This window comes from Pelodiscus sinensis, chromosome 4 (assembly GCF_049634645.1).
Source record: "Pelodiscus sinensis isolate JC-2024 chromosome 4, ASM4963464v1, whole genome shotgun sequence".
NCBI classification, from domain to species: domain Eukaryota; kingdom Metazoa; phylum Chordata; order Testudines; family Trionychidae; genus Pelodiscus; species Pelodiscus sinensis.
The window spans coordinates 102,472,936-102,489,110 of NC_134714.1; the positions used below are offsets into that span (position 1 = coordinate 102,472,936).

Genomic DNA, 16,175 nt, shown 5'->3' on the forward strand with positions numbered 1-16,175 from the left:
AGGAAGTTTTTCCTAATGTCCAACCTAAACCTCCCTTGCTGCAGTTTAAGCCCATTGCTCAGAGGTACAACATATTGCTCAAGGGTGCAAAAAAACAGGCCTCCCAGAGTGCTGTAATTTACACTGTCATAAGTGGTAGTGTGCAAAATGCCACTCCTACTGCTCATGGGTGTGTGTGTGTAATTATGTTGATGGGAGTGCTCTCTCTTGTGTGCATAGGACAGTCATACAAGAGCTTTTACATGGGTACAGCTCCATCAGTACAATGGCACTGCTGTAAGCTCACTAGTGGAGACCCAGCCTCGTTTACATCAACATTAATCATGTTGATTAATAACTGTTGGCTTCTCACCAAACCCCTAATCTCAGTAAAGTGTAATTGGGAGCAGAATTGGTCCTCATAAGATTTCCAGGAGCTACGCAGGTCAAGACAAGCAGTTACCCCTAAAAAAGAGAAGGAGCTGTCCAGAGCCCAGAAGTTGTTTCACTGTCAGCGTTCTGAAAGACACAAGACCACACCCCCAGCCTACCCAAGCTATCCCCTAAGCATGGAGCATCCCACTCCCCACCCTGTCTTTTGAGCTAGGAGAGGACTGGGTCCAAGTCAGAGAGGAGCTAATTGCACCAGCTGGAATAACCTGTTTGGGGCTGATCAGAATTGCCAGTTCTGATTGAAAGGTCCCCACCACCTGTCTGGAGCACTGCAGGGCCAGCCATGGATGGTCAAGCAGGTGTGGGCAAACTATGGCCCATGGGCCACATCTGGCCTGTTGGACCATTTAAACCAGCCCTCAAGCACCTGCCAGGGAGCATGGCCAGAAGCTTGCCTTGCTACCGTGCTCCAGCTGAGAAGCAGGGTCAAGGGCTTGTCTTGCCCTGCTCCACATGTGCAGTGGCTCCCAGATGCAGGAGCAAACAGGGGGCTCCACACAGTGCTCCCACCTCAAGTACCAGCTCTGTAGCTCCCATTGGCTGGGAAGCGCACCCCAACCACCTTTACCACCTCTGATCCCTTTCTTGCCTCTCAAACTCCTCCACCCTATCCTGGAGCACCCTTCTGTACCCCAAACTCCTACATTACAGACAGGTGGAAGTAAGTGGGTGCACCCTCGTGCACAGCTCCAACAAGATCTGGTTGAGCTGTGGCAAAAGCCAGCAATGAGCTATTGAAAGAGCTGGCAGGGACCCAGATTGCAATAGGACAGTACCCGTAAGAAATGTTAAATTCCTTTTACCTCTGACCTCAACCCCCAATTTTGTGAGCATTTATGGTCCTCTATACAATTCCCATACTGAGATGTGGTTACTTTGCCAGCCCCAGTGTACAGCCATTGTGCCAGCTTTATGTTATTCACGGACATGCTCTAAGGCAGCGGCCAGAACGGGTAAAACGGAATCAATTCGGAGCTGGGATCTGATTCGCAGTCACATTTCTTCTGATGGTTTCACTTGATTTTGTTTTCTCTGTTATTTACCAAGTTTCTCCAGTAAATGGCTTCTAATCACACAGTCATGGAAATAAAATACAAAAAACAATTTTTTTTAAACTTTACAAGAGTTCCAGGTGGGGCTGGCAACACAATCACAACTGTTTTTTCTTGAGTTGGAATGAATTCTTGCTTTCCACTAGCCTCCTCTGAGTCACATCAATGATTTACAAAGATTACAAGTTCTAGAGGATAAAAAGCCTCCTGTGAGAGAAGAGCACCTGCCTCCTTCTCAAGGGACTCTGACTCAGGAGTTGGTTTTGGGATGAGGCAGAATCATTCACTTCCCAAAGGGTTTAGGACAAAGGCCATAACAAGAGGAAGAAGAAATCAGTGTCCTTAAGTAAATGGATTAATAGTATGGTCCTTACAATGTCTGTCACCGTATGTATTCTGGAATGTCTTGCATTCTGCTTGGAAAACCAAATTAAACCATCTGCACACAGTCCAGCCTTTCCAGGAATATTGTTAGAAGACACCAGGCAGCTAACTGATAACTCTCATTGGCCTTCATGTAAAAGTTCTTGATCGGGGCTTCTGAAGGCAGAAAAGTAGTTGAGCCAAAGAAGAATACTCAACACTAATTAGTGATGGTGATGTTGTAACATGTCATCCTGTGACAATAGAAAACTACAGAGCATTTCTATAGCTTCCCATAAATCTTAATGTACTTTATGGCATTTGTGAGTATCCCCATTTTGCAAGAGGAGAAATGGGAAAGTCATCCTAGGTGCCTCCAAACGTGAGGGAGTAGACAGACACCACATTGGGGAGCAAAGAGCTAGGGAACAGCTCTGGGCCCAGGTGATTCCACCAGCCACACTTACAAAGCCTGCAAAAGCTGGAGGCCAACAGGTGTGCAGAGCAGTTCAGAACATACAGCAGAAGGGAGCAGTGGCTGCTCAGAGGGGGAAAATACAGCCCAGCAACCCATTGCCTGAGGACTCTACACAGACGTGTGGAAGACCACCAAGCAGAGGCACATGGCTGAGCGTGGGGCAGGGTCTCCATTGAAATGATTTACTTTGGAAGCTAAAGGAGACTATGATATGAAGTGGTCCGGAATGTGGGAGGCAACAGCTTAGCACACCATGGTATTGGGCATCAGTGGTGTAGCCAGAAGGGACCCCTAGGTGGGGCGCTGACTTCAGGGTGGGTGGGCAAGAAGGGAGGATGGAGGGACAGGACAGGAGGGATGGGGCCACCTCTCCCCCAACCAGCTGTGTTGGGGGAATGGAAACTCTGGCTAGGGCACCGAAGGATGCACTCAGAGAGCGGGGCCTGCGTGCAGGGACCTGTCCTGTTCTGCTGCCTGCATGGCGCTCGAGCCCAGGAGAGGGATACACTCCAAGACTAGAGTGCCGCTAAGGTGCGCGCCTGAGTGACCATGCACAACAAATTTTTCCCCTCCCATCTCCTGTGGAGAGCCGCACAGTGAGGGAGTGTGGAGAGGGCATGATGAGGGAGCCACTGGCGTGGGGAGCCAGGACCTGCAGCAGCCTCATGGCAGGGAAGCTGCATGGCGGGACAGCGTGTCTGCTCCGGCGGCCAGGATTGGGACATGCCGCATGGCGTGTGTGTGTGTGTGTGTGTGTGTGTGTGTGTGTGTGTGTGTGTGTGTGTGTGTGTGTGTGTGAGGGAGAGGGGGATCTGCTCCGGCAGCTGGGAATGTGTGTGTGTGTGTTAATAACTTGGGTGCCACGGTGCCACACATCCAAACCAGTGTGCATGACCTCAGTATGGGTGCACAAGCCAAAACCCACTCCACACATGGTTAGAAAGTCTTAGAGGGAATGCTGCCCGAGACCCAATCCTATTCCCCAGCTGGAGCTCCAGGCAGGCTGGCAGAGGGTGGGCTTGGATGCAAACTGTGTGGGCCATGGCTCTCTGAGTCCCCCTTGTGGCTATACTCCATTGAGCTTAGCTGCCCACCATTAACCTGGAACAAACTCTGATGGAGACGTTGGGCCCAGTCTCTCCTACCCACTCCAAGACACCAGGAGTCTTCACTTAGATGAGAGAATAGTTGGAAAAGACCTTGAGCCTCCCCCAGTCCCTGCTTAGGGGGGACCCTACGGATGGGTCACTGAAGATGGCACTGTAGGTTGGTTGTGCACCGTCTACAACAGGGCAAATGACAGAACCAGGATTAGAACTCAGCGCTTTTGGCCTGTGCCCTATGCAGAGACATCCTGTCCTTAGGATGAATCGGGGTGGCCACGGCTGGCCCAGCATTTTGGGGGGCTTACGGTAGACACCCTAACCATCCTATGGATGGGAGGGACCCAAGAGATTTCAGAAGCCTGGTGCAGGGTAACACACTATGCAGGCAAAGTGAGCCGGAATGGCCCGCCAGCCTGCTGCACTCGACTTCTCTGCGGCAGCAGGAAGCAGAGCACCCAGCCCCAAGGCACTCTGCTTCCTCCCACCATGGAGAAGTGGGTGTAGTGAGCCAGGAAAGGGTGATGTGGCAGAGCAGGCTGTGCTGGCTTCTGCCACCTGCATGGTGAGTGCAGGGGAGTGACCTCTGCTGCTTCTGTGTCAGGCCCCTGTAATCCTCCATGGTGAATTGCTGGGGCGAAGGGGAGACGGGGTGGAGCAGAGTGGGGGCAGAGCAAGGGTGGGGCGTGGTGAAGGAAAGGAGCAAGGCTGGGAGTGGAGCCTGCCCCAGGCCCCACACCCTCCTCAGGATGGCCCTGGCGCTGTGCAATGGAGCTTTGCCTCCATGGGATGCACGGTTCCTGTTAAAGGTTCCATCTTCCTTTTAAAGCATAAAAGTACAGAGACAGCCGTTCAAAGCTCGACTAAATGTTTTTTCTTTGCCATTTTCTTTTACGATAGGACAGATTTAACTTTTCAATCACCCACCTGATGTAAAATGCAATTTCAAGAGTAATATCTCAAGCAAATAGTAATAAAAAACTTCCCAAGGTCAGAAGAATTTCAGTCTCATGTTGAGCTTGAGGAAAAGCCTTCTATAGTCAATATGATATTCTCTCTATCAGGGCACTGGCCTTCTGAAATGTAAGTTCTGTAAGTCTGCATGGGAGCTGAAATGGGGGCAGTGTTTGTCCTTCAGGCTTTCAACGGTGTTAAGTTGAACAAAAAATTACACTGGAATTTTGTAACTTTTGGCAATAAGTTCTTACGTTGATGTAACTATTAATGCCTGATCTTCAAGACCATTTCAAACTAGTACAAGCAATAATCACTGAGAACTGTAAAGAGGGTCTGTAATCCATGATATTTTTTTCCTAAGACAATAAAACTCTTTGAAATCACTCCTTCATTCCTATTGAGTTGGACTTTCACACTTTCTCTTTCATCCACACACATCAGGAGAGGGAATTACATTCCTGAAATACTCCAGACTCGAATTCCTTCTTCAATTAAACGTTCTGCTTTACCATAACTTATCCCTGGCTAAAAAAACCAAGACTTGCAATTCAAGAACAGTTTGTCACGTCAGCAAATACTGATTCAGCAAACAAACTTATTGCAGCTCTATTAACACTCCCTCAATCTTCTCCCTCTAACAAGTACAGGAAGCTTGACTGGGAGAACATGTGGTCATACCTGAATTACAATGGCCAAATCCAAGAGATTCAGTAGCAATTTGTGCATTGTTTGAATTTGACGCTATCACAAAAGATGCTTCAGGGTATGATTACTGTCAGAAAATGTCCATTTTTAATGCTGGAGACTCTATCCCAGTGCAGCATCCATGATAACATCAGGTACAAGATAATAATTTCTTCACTGTCCAGTTCCTTACACACTGGCAACAACAGGTGAGATTTTCAATGGCACTCAGCATTGACCAACTCTGTTTCCAAAGAAGTCACTGGGAACAGCTGGGCCATAGCAGAGTACCTTTGAAAATCCCACCCATAATATTTAGGTCTAGGGAACTGGTTCCCTCCGGAAAAATCAGACCTTTTCAATGCAAGTATAGAAAACTGGCATATGTTCAACTTCAAAATGTGGTGGGGTGGGGTTTGATGGGAAGTTTGATGGGAGAATACCATACACCGATTACATGGTATGTGGTTGCTCTTCTTGGCCTCATAAGAGTGTTAAGTTATCACAGTAATGACAGCGGCACAAACAGATGGACAGAGAGCAGAGTTTAACTATTTTACAAACGAGCACTGTATTAATACATTAGCTTTCTGAATGAGTGTCTACCACTGCATATTTTAAAAGGCTGCTGGAGCTAATCAGTGGCACTTCCTCTAAGAGAAACCTACATAATCCAGCATCTAACATACCAGTCACAGGGTGCCAAGTCAATAAACCAATCAGAGATTGGAACTGAGAAGCAGATGATAGAAAGGAAAGATGACAGAGAAGAAGGATGGTCCAGGGGTTACTGTGTGAACCTGGGACTTGGCTATTCAGAGCCAAATCCCTGCTCTGACTAGGGATGTAAAATCCTGTTTATTTGCTTAACTAGTTAAAATATTATGTTTACTCAATTAACCGATTAAAGCGGGTACAGGTAGGTTCAAATGCTATTAACTGAGAAAGCACAAAAGATGAAATTTCCACAGACTACTGGGATATTTGGTAAATTCATTTGCATGCAAGGACCCAGGCTGCTTTTTAGCTCCATCACTATGTCAAAATAGTTCCACAGTAATGCAACACCACCACCACCACCACACTAAAAGGTTTCAGTGCTTGTGAGCCCACTATAGGTGAAATTCACTGCTATGCATAGGGCAAGTTCAAAGTCTGTTATCTACCAGACTCTCACTTAAGCTTTATTTTAGGAATTTAAGATCTCTTTAGTGATCACAGGCCTTAGGGTGAAATTGACTTTGCATGGGGGGAGAGGGGGAGGGAAGAAGGGTATTCTAAGCATAAGTTTATTTTCTTCTTCTATTTTAAAAGGGGAACATTTGGAGGGCTTTCCTCACTTCTAACCTTGTTTTTTGTTTTCCACGAGTAAGAGATGATCTAGGATCAAATCCTGACTTCAGGGGGTTTCCACACCTGTTGGAATTAGCCCTTTGTGGGAACTATTTAAATGCTGGATCAGTTTTAACATAATAAATCTGGTTTGGATCAAATGAATTTTATGGATTCACTAGATTTAAGTATATTTCAAACTTCGTTTAATCATGCTGTACTTCCAAGGAGAACATCTGAAATGCAAAGAGAGTTTCAATATGCTAAAAGCAAAACTATCTTTCATGAAGGGTCAACTCTCAATATTTATGGCTATGTTGAGACCACATTGGGTCAACACATAGTACTGTGGCTACAGTGTCTCTCTCTTTCTCCTGTCCTAGTTTTAAAGACACTTCATATCACTCCTGAGGCCATAATTGGAATGTTTATATTGCTATGGTCTTCTTATAAACATTTTGATTTTAGACTCAGTGCATCAAGGCAGGAGATAACATGGACAAAAATTATAAGAAAAGGGAACGGAGAAAATCTGGAGTTTCTATTGCAAATTTCCCTAAACAGGAACTCCAGATCATGGTCTTGGTGCAACATTGTCAGAACTTTCCTATTTATTCCCACCATTCTATTATTCCCCTCAGTCCTCATGGTGCTTGGTCAGTAATTCTGCTTCTACCTAAGCACCATGAGAAGAAGAGGATGAAAGCTCAACCAAAACTAACAGTGCAAGTGAGCCTGCTTCAGAGCAATGCAGCTAACCCAGCTTCTAAAATACTAATAGCATCACATTCCCAAGGGCTGTTTTCCCTTCCCTTGGTGGCAACAGAGTCAACCTGCAGCTGAATCTGTCTCGAACTGCAGTGAAATGCAATTTTGCCATCAAGTTACTGCACCCTAACGGGCCATTATTACAAAGTATAATCTTTAAATAAAACACTAATATTTAACGGTACCTCCATTTTCACACTAATTTATCTTCTTTTGTACAGAAGGACATTCAATAACATTGAAAAGCAAAAACTTTAACACTAATAAGAGCCAATGCTTTTTACACAATATACAATGTACTTATGGGATAGTTTTCATTCCCCAAGGCTGATGATTAGAAAAAAACCCTCCCTAATAGGCAGATTACTCCATAATTATCCACAGGGGGTTTCTTGCATCTTCTTCTGAAGTGTCTGGTGCCAACCTCTGTCACGAACAGGATACTCAATGAAATAGAATTAAATTCCTATGTTTTCAACTAAGTTGATAGCATTCAATAGCAACATCTTCAGAGGGGTAGCCGAGTTAGTCTGTAATAGGAAAAACTAAAAAAACAACAAACAGTCTAGTAGCACTTTATAGACTAACAAAACATGTAGATGGGATCATGAGCTTTTGTGGGCACAGCCCACTTCTTCAGATGACCAGAGTGTTGGAAGTCCAGATCCAAAGGTAAATAAGGGAAGGAGGAAGGGTTATCAGCTTCTTATAACTACTCAGTCTTTAAGATGCTACTAAACTGTTTGTTGTTTTTTAAGTTTTTCCTGTTACAGACTCACTTGACTACCCCTCTGAAGCTTATCTACTCATGGTCTTTTTTTCTTCCTCCCCTTCAATTTTTTTTCCTTCTCCCTCCCTTCCTTCTTCCCCTACTTATCCTTGGATCTGGACTTCCAACACTCTGGTCATCTGAAGAAGTGGGCTGTGCCCACAAAAGCTCATGATCCCATCTACATGTTTTGTTAGTCTATAAAGTGCTACAGACCATGTTGTTGTTGTTTTTAAAGTTTTTCAATAGCAATCTTAGTCAGACCATGATTTCACATAAATAATTGGTATTTCCCTACTCCTTTCCCACTGTGGGATATTTGCCTTCCTCTCCTAAGCTTTTAACTTTGCCTACTTATCTCTCCTATAACTGATCATTTAACATCATGGCAACCATTACTCTTCAGTTAGCCTACAGAGCAGGGGTCTGCAACCTATGGCTCTCAAGCGAAATATGCCTCAGTATGGAACCAAATATGGCTCTTTTGTCATTCCCAAAATGCATGCAACTTTTTAAATTAAAATGAAAAAATTCAAAATTTAAAAAACATGTAATTACTCATGTGACTTGAATGCGTGCATGAATCTGAATTTGACCAGTTATGATGTAAACTTCAAAGAAATGTGTGAAAAGCTGCAGCAGTAGAAGTCCCATTAAATAAAGTCTGTGAGTTCAGTGTTTCATTTACACTATTATTAATCAGCATGTCAATTATCAATAATATTAAGTTGTATAGTTTCAGTCATGCAAACAGGCATTCTTACATGGATTTTGTTGACCATTTGTTCTTAATTTTGATGTAGTTTGGCTTTTTGGTTTAAAAATGTTGCCAGCCCTTGCTCTAGAGAACTTTCCATCCCATCTGTCATTGATCTCAATATTTATATTGTGTTTATCCCAGTCATGTCTGAACACAAAGGAGCAGAGAGCCAGACTTGAGCCTGGACCTCTGGCTCCCTGCCTAGCAGTACGTTTTTCTCCTCTTAAATGCTTCAATCATCTTCCAAGTTTCAATCAACATTCTTAATTCACATTAAGTTTAATTTAAGAAACATTAAATAGCATAACTTCAAAATAAACAAGTTTATAACGTAAAATAAAAATAAAAGGAAAAGAATGTTTAAAATAATTAATGCATATGTATATAATTAAACTTAAAATTATAATATTTAAAATGAACAATTCCATTTACCTGAGTCCTCATCGGTGGAAGAATTATTTAGCACTTTTGGGTGGGGGAAGTTGGTACTGAAGCACACAGATGACTTTAAGGAGTGGTTCTTTTCCTTTTCATCCATTTGAGGAGTAAAGTTACTGAAGACCAAGCACATATCATTCATTTGTGCAGGAACTCCAAGGATATCCTTGGAAATTTTGTTCTTGAGCCTTAGAGATGAAAAAAGATTCTCCTGGTTACAAATACATAAGTCATCAGTGGAGGCTGTCAGTGGAGTCTCTTCAAGATTAAACTTTTCTAGGAGTCTGGGCACATCATCCATTTTCTCATCAGATGAATTTTGAGGCCTAACAGCAGCTTTGGAGAAACCTGTATGCAAACTGGAAACTGGAAACAAAGCCTCTGTGGAGAGACTAGATGGGTTTGTGACTAAGTGTTGAGTGTCTAGTACGTTAGATTCTTGTGACTGTACATCATGTTCTCTATTGCTGTTATTTTCCCTTGAAGGTACAGTGTGACCTAAAGTATTGGAGGAACTGAAAAAGTTATGTTCTGAAGTAAGGTTGGCGTTACTGTCTGGAGTCTTTTTTGTGCTTTCTGAATGAGAGACAAGGGGTTCTAGAACTGATCTCTTTATTGCATTGGCAATTAGTCTCAATGGTGATTTTGGATGGCTAGACAGACATTCTTCTACAAAACTGTCTGAACTCTTTAGAATTTCTTTTGTGTCTGCTGATGAATTTGGCAAAGCATCATTTGCAAATGGAAGAGGCAAAGAAAGATTGGATTGCTTGGATATGTCTTTTCTCCTATTACCATCAATATCCTTCCATTCTGAAATTTCTAGCATTCCTTGGCTTTGATATTCCAGTTTTGTTCCATTTAAATCTGCATTTCTCAAATCAAGTAATTTGGATTGCTGCTCTACATCAAGCATTAACTTGTTCTTTATCTGTTTTTTTATTTCTAGGTCAGGCTGTTCTCTCCACTGTCTTGGGCTTCTTTCATTTTTTTCTGGGTCTAGAGAAGACAAATCTGTATTTTTTCTGCTGAAGTCCCTTGTTCTGGTGGTACATTCTTCTCTCTCTTTCAGGTTATCCAAATTATATTCCTTGTTACCATTTTCATCTTTATGTACATCAGCAACTGAAGGAACATTTCCAGAATGCATCAATGGAGATTCTGTAACACTGTTCTGCAGTGGGTAATGGGGCACATATCGACAGATTTCTTCAGGTGTCTCTTTGGCTTTTGCCTTTCTTTGAAACACTGGGATAGAAGATTTGAAAAGTCCTCTTGTAATTTCTGGTGGTTTGTTATGAGATGTCAACTGTATAGAATATATGAAATGTTTATATAAGTGGTAGAAAAATATAATTAATCCTATTTTTATTTAGGCCGAATTTTAAAATAATTCATGTCAAAATAGACTGTCCCAAATACACCTGAATATGTACAGGTATATGTGTGCACATGTATACACACACACAAACATCCAGTAAGCAGAAATATTGTTTTCTATTCTCCCTTTGTTAAGAGCTATATTTTTGTAATCTAGGATGGAGAACAAATAGTAAATTGGTACTCCAAATTGGCCTAAAATTAATCTGTGCTAAAAGTGGATGCTATCTTTCCCCTTTTTAAGTAGTCCTTCCTTCAATATTCTCGTTGGAAAGAATCACTCAGGACTACAAACAAAAGATGACATACCCTCTTCTGTATATTTCAGCTGCACCATTTAGAACAAACACAGAACACTGTGACGCATCATATCTGGCTGCTTCAGAAATATTGCACTTGTTTTTTGTGTAGTGCAGCCAGGAATGAATCAAGCAATCCAGCAACAAATGGGAAATGCAATATGATAGATTTACACGCTAATAAATCGGTGTACAAATTGTGCAGAGTTACAGTTCTAGATACTTGAAACTTTCACTTTATCTGCAATTCAGACTAGGGTTGTAAAATGTTGATTATTTGGCTAATCGAATAGTCGATACAATTTGCATTGACTATTCGATTAGTCAATAAGGGTGCTTCCCCCTTTGAAATGTAGCAACAGTCCCAGGGCTCCCCGCAGCATTTCAAACTGGCAGTGCTGCATGAAGCCCAAGGTCAGCGTGGGAGTCCCCAGCTAAACCCAGGCTCCACACGGCACTGCCACTCTGACGCCGCCACATGCAGCCCGAGCCAGCTGGGTATTCCAGCATTTGAAATGCGGCATTTCAAAGTAGCAGCACCATGTGGAGCCCAGATTCTGGCCCCAGGCTCCACATGGTGCCACTGTTTGAACCACCCCCACCTCTTCCTCTCACCTTGCTGCCTCTTTCTGATAGAGGTAGCAAGGGGGGACGGGGAGGGACTAGTCAACGATCCTGTTGACTATCCAATAAGCATTTGATTATCAAATAGTTGACTAGTCGTTCACATCTCTAATTCAGACAGTATCATTGCAAGATTCCTACATTGTCCAGCCAATATGCCCAAACTGTAACCTGAAAGTTTCCTTTTAGAAGTGAAGAATATCATTCTCCATGCTTTGAGGAGGAAAGAGTTCCTTGTAGTTAAGGTACACAACTGAATAGTCAGGAGATCCGGGTTTCTATTCCCACCTCAGTAGCATATGAATTTGGACACGTTATTAACCTTTCTTTGCCTCAATTTCCTATCTGTAAAATGGGATCAATAATAATCATCTGACTCACAGCTAAGCGTTTTGATGCCTAAATTAACATTTGTGAGGATCCCAAATATTACAGTGATGAATGCCATAGAAACGACAATAAATAAATGCCCATTCAATCCACTCTGCTTAGATGTCTAACAAGTATGCCAGTTAGTACAAGTCATGGCAGTTGAGGTTTATAATATGGAGACTTTGCTGCTGTTACCTGAAGAAAGATCACCCAGAACATTTTACTGATCAGTCCCCCAGAAAATCTTCAGTTCCTGTGCTTATTGCCCTGGACTGTGTTGGAACTAGTGCCATAGATGTGGAAGATTAAATCTGATGAGTGAGCCTTGAAGTAAAGTATTGTTTTAAAACGTGTTTAACTAATAATCCCATGGTTAGGACACAAACCTAGGACTTCGGAGAAATGGATTCAAGTCCTTGCTGTACTGCAGACTACCCATGTGACCTTGGGTAATTTATATATGTTACTTTTTTTTTTTATAAGTGACTATGTAATTTAGGTGCCCGATCCCATTGAAAGACAACAGGACGTAAGTGCCTAAGTCACATAGATTTAATCTACTCAGCATTTTTGGGGGAACCTCCTGAGGTCTCTTCTAGCTCTGTGATTATGTTTCTATAACTTCCTAGCTCCCAGATCAATAGACTCAAACCTGGACCCCAAGCTCCCCCCAAGTTGCCAAATAAAATTGCTGTGTTCACATCTGTTTTTGGATCATTAGCCATGTCTATCAGCCCACGCCAGGAGGCTCACTTCAAAATTCAGTGTGGACATTCACCATCAGGTGCTTTTGGAAATTTTACCTTTGCCTCTGTCTCAGTTCACCATCTGTAAAATGAGGGGTAAGAGGGGGGGAAACAGTACTTCCCTGCCTTGCAGGGTGCTCAGAGAAAAAGAACATTTAAAAGATTATGAGGTGCTCAGAAAACCCAGTAATGAGCATCATAAAAGTATCTTAGAAACAGACTGAACTGTTTTGTTTTGCTACCTTTCTTTTATTAACAAGAGTTTTCCTTCATACCTGTGATTGGGATATATCATCTTCAAGAGCACTCGGAGATCTGGCAGAGCTCTCCTGTGAATGGAGCCCAGCTCTCTTGATGTACAAGAGAGGGAAATCTGCCAAAGGAAAACAAAGGTGTACATTTTGCTCAAACTACTTTGACCTAAATAAAACTTGCAATTAAAGTAGTATGGTAAGAAGAAGTCCAAGATTCCTGAAGGATTTCATCTAAATGCATGTATGGGCAGAGGAGCACACACACTCTCTGTATCTAGTTTTTCAAAATTGCCCTCAGTTCTTTGTGGTTCAACTTCAAACATCTTAAAGGCTCAACATTTCTCAAAAATGTCACTTCTGAAATCGAGGCATCCAAAATCACTAGTCACTTTGAATATGTAAGTCAGTGCATGCTTTAACGAGGGACATCCATTGCAACAAGGAAGAACTGAGAAGTATGGTTGGGAGATAAGGCTACAAACAATCCCACAATCCCTATGATCAGTAGTTGCGGCTATTCTGGAGCTATAAAAATGGGTGGTTTATGACCCCGAATCAGCAACTCTGGGCAAATTAGACCTGGTGAAAAACTGCATGCCAGTTACTTGTGTCTGCAGGCAGCCAACTGCAGGATAAGTAACTTCAATGTGCCTTTTAATATTTGCAAATGTACAAATTGAGCCTCTGGCAAACACACACACACACACACACACACACACACACACACACACACACACACACACACACACACACACACACACACACACACACACACACACACACACACTCTCTGCATTCTATGGTTTAGCTTGGAAAGTAACCAGGATCACAATAATTCATCAAGTTGTCCATAAGATCACCACATCAAACATAAGCTATTTGTCTTTACTTTCAAGACCCTTCCCAAGCTATCCCAATACTATGTATTCGCTCATTGACTATCAAGACCTCCACTCCCACCTCCAATCAGTTCAATATGGCAGCCACTGTATTTCACTTTTGAAATCTTTTGTTCTTTCTTTCCAGTGACCCTTCTGCAAAATGAATTATCCTCCATCAGAACAAATAATAATAATGGTCTCCCTAGAGCCTGGGCTTCCTTTTACTGTTCATATGCATGAGCCTTTGATCTAATTGTGGCCTTTAGGCACCACTTTAATACAAATAATTCCTATTTCCTCTTTTGTTTTAGTTCATCACAGCTGTGCATACATTGATCCTGTGTCTGCTATGTTGCTGATACAGTTTCTGAAATACTTATAGGCAATGCTGCTGCTCTTGTTTATTCTTTGGAAAATGGCTGTCATGATTCTGATACTTGGAAAATACTCAAGTGGTGACGTCAGGTTCCTTTGATACAACTGCATAGACTCGTATCTGCCAACAGCACAGAAAACAGCTACAGGACTGCAGATGACTGGGAAGAATGTTTTGTTGGGTAGAAGAGGCAATTCTGAATGCCTGTTTTCCCCTCACGGGACACTTACAGAAGCTATCATTATGGTACTACTTCTAAGCGAGCCTCTGGTTCTCCTCAGTCAAACCCACAGGCAGCTCTTCCTGACTGACAGGATGAGCACTGCTCCTGGAGGTGCCAATTAATCACAGCAGGGGACAGAAACAGCAGCTGTCAAAGAGCCTTTTATTTAATGTGTAATGAGGGGAAATGTTTTTGTTCTCTGCAACCTAAGATATGTTGTTTATTGAAATATGGATCCCCAGATCACAGAAGTCAAACAGCAGAATATGGAATGGGCTGTGCCAACAGACTTGTAAATGAAGAAAACAGGCATGTCTGTATAGCTTAGAGTAGGGGGTGGGGGAGCACTTACTAAAATAGGCAAGTATTACTGTTCAGCACACTGGAGACAATTCAATTTCTTCAAGGGGGTCTACTCCAGGGCTTCTCAAACTTCACACTGTGACAAATAAGTTACCACATGACTCCCGGGGACAGGTATTGAGCTTGAGCCCCAGCCCCACTCACTGACCCAGGTGGGGGTGGGGCTTAGGTGTCAACTTTAATCCTGGGTTCCAGCAAGCCTAAAGCTGTCTCTGGCAACCCCATTAAAACAGGGTCACAACCCATAGTCTGAGAACTGTAATGTTAAGTAAAGGTCATAGGCTTAGACCTTAAGGGTCTGGATACTACATATCCATGTCCCACTGTAAAGCTAGTCCCACCTGGACTCCCCCAGAATTCAATGGGATTCTGGGCGTGGATAAAACTATGTTCAAGCAATGTGTAGTTGTGACCTTCAATGAGCGTGAAATGGCATAGCTCCATCGACCTCAATGGAGATCCCAGCCGGTGTACAGAGTAACTGGCCCTGCATCTACAACTTCAATGTATTCAGACTTGGACCCTATATCCTTTGGGTATAGCTAGACTCTTCAGGTGGCGAAAATGAAATTGGCCGCTTTAGACATCACACACATAAAGTGTGGAAATCCTCATGGCTGAAAGACAGAGGACTTCAGATTTAGAAGGCAATTCCCTGCATTGGATCTTTGAGGACATCTGAAATAGGCCTTTTGACCATATATTTAAAGTAATTAATGTACAACGTATGATTAGGGGGACAAGACTGAAAAGGAGACCGGTTTCTTTCTGAGATGAGTGACAGATGCTTATAATCCAGTATAAAATTCTACAAGAAAATAAAGTCACACACTGTTCCTCCAAGAGAGAGAAAAAGGCCTTTATTGTGTGCTCAGGGGATGCTGACAAGTGTCTTGCTACACATTGCAGTCGCATGCTTAAGCTTTTGACAAATTCACAAATTACATTGCTTCCCTTCAATAGACTTTTAGCACCCTCTAGAGACTCCTTCCAGAGGTACACAAGAGGGTTGAATAAAGAAAAAGCAAAATTAATAGGAAAAAATTGAATTAAGCAGGTAATGTGTTTATCAAGAACAAGATGAAAATGAGCTGTAATCAAGAAATGCCCCCGGCCTTCTCCCCTTCTCTTTCTTTCTTTTTAAACCTGGATTAAGCATTTTCCTGTGTGTGATTTTTAAACCATAGACCAATGGAGGCAAGTTTTTCTTCTAACTCAGGGGTGGACAATAATTTTTGATGAGGGGTCACTACTAATATTTTGGAAAGTGGTCAAGGGCTGCACTCTTCCATGGTATTAATGGAGGAGGTGCAGGGTCTGGGATGTAGGTTGGGTGCAGAAGGGAGCTTGGGGTAAAGGATTGGGGTGCAAAAGGAAGAATGGAGTCTGGGAGGGAGTTTAGGTGAAGGAGATGGTTGTGACCTAGGGCAGGGAACTGGGGTGTAGGGGTTTGGGATGTGACCTTGGGTAGAAGGGGATTGTGATCTTGGGCAGGAGATGGGGTGCAGATCTGGGAGGTGG

The 16,175-nt window shown here is 42.9% G+C and overlaps 1 protein-coding gene across 12 annotated transcripts in view; it reads right to left on the minus strand.

Annotated features, from left to right (window-relative positions):
* MICAL2 (microtubule associated monooxygenase, calponin and LIM domain containing 2) overlaps nt 1-16,175 on the minus strand; it is a 243,117-nt gene that overhangs the window by 28,726 nt on the left and 198,216 nt on the right. For all 12 annotated transcript variants that reach the window (XR_012903606.1, XM_075927882.1, XM_075927881.1 and 9 more), the window contains 2 exons: nt 12,833-12,930; nt 9,131-10,445 (listed from right to left, as the gene is read on the minus strand). Coding sequence is in view for 11 of the 12 variants with exons in the window: in XM_075927882.1 (XP_075783997.1) it covers nt 9,131-10,445; nt 12,833-12,930 (1,413 nt within the window). In the remaining variant the exon portion in view is untranslated. The remainder of the gene's footprint in view (nt 1-9,130; nt 10,446-12,832; nt 12,931-16,175) is intronic.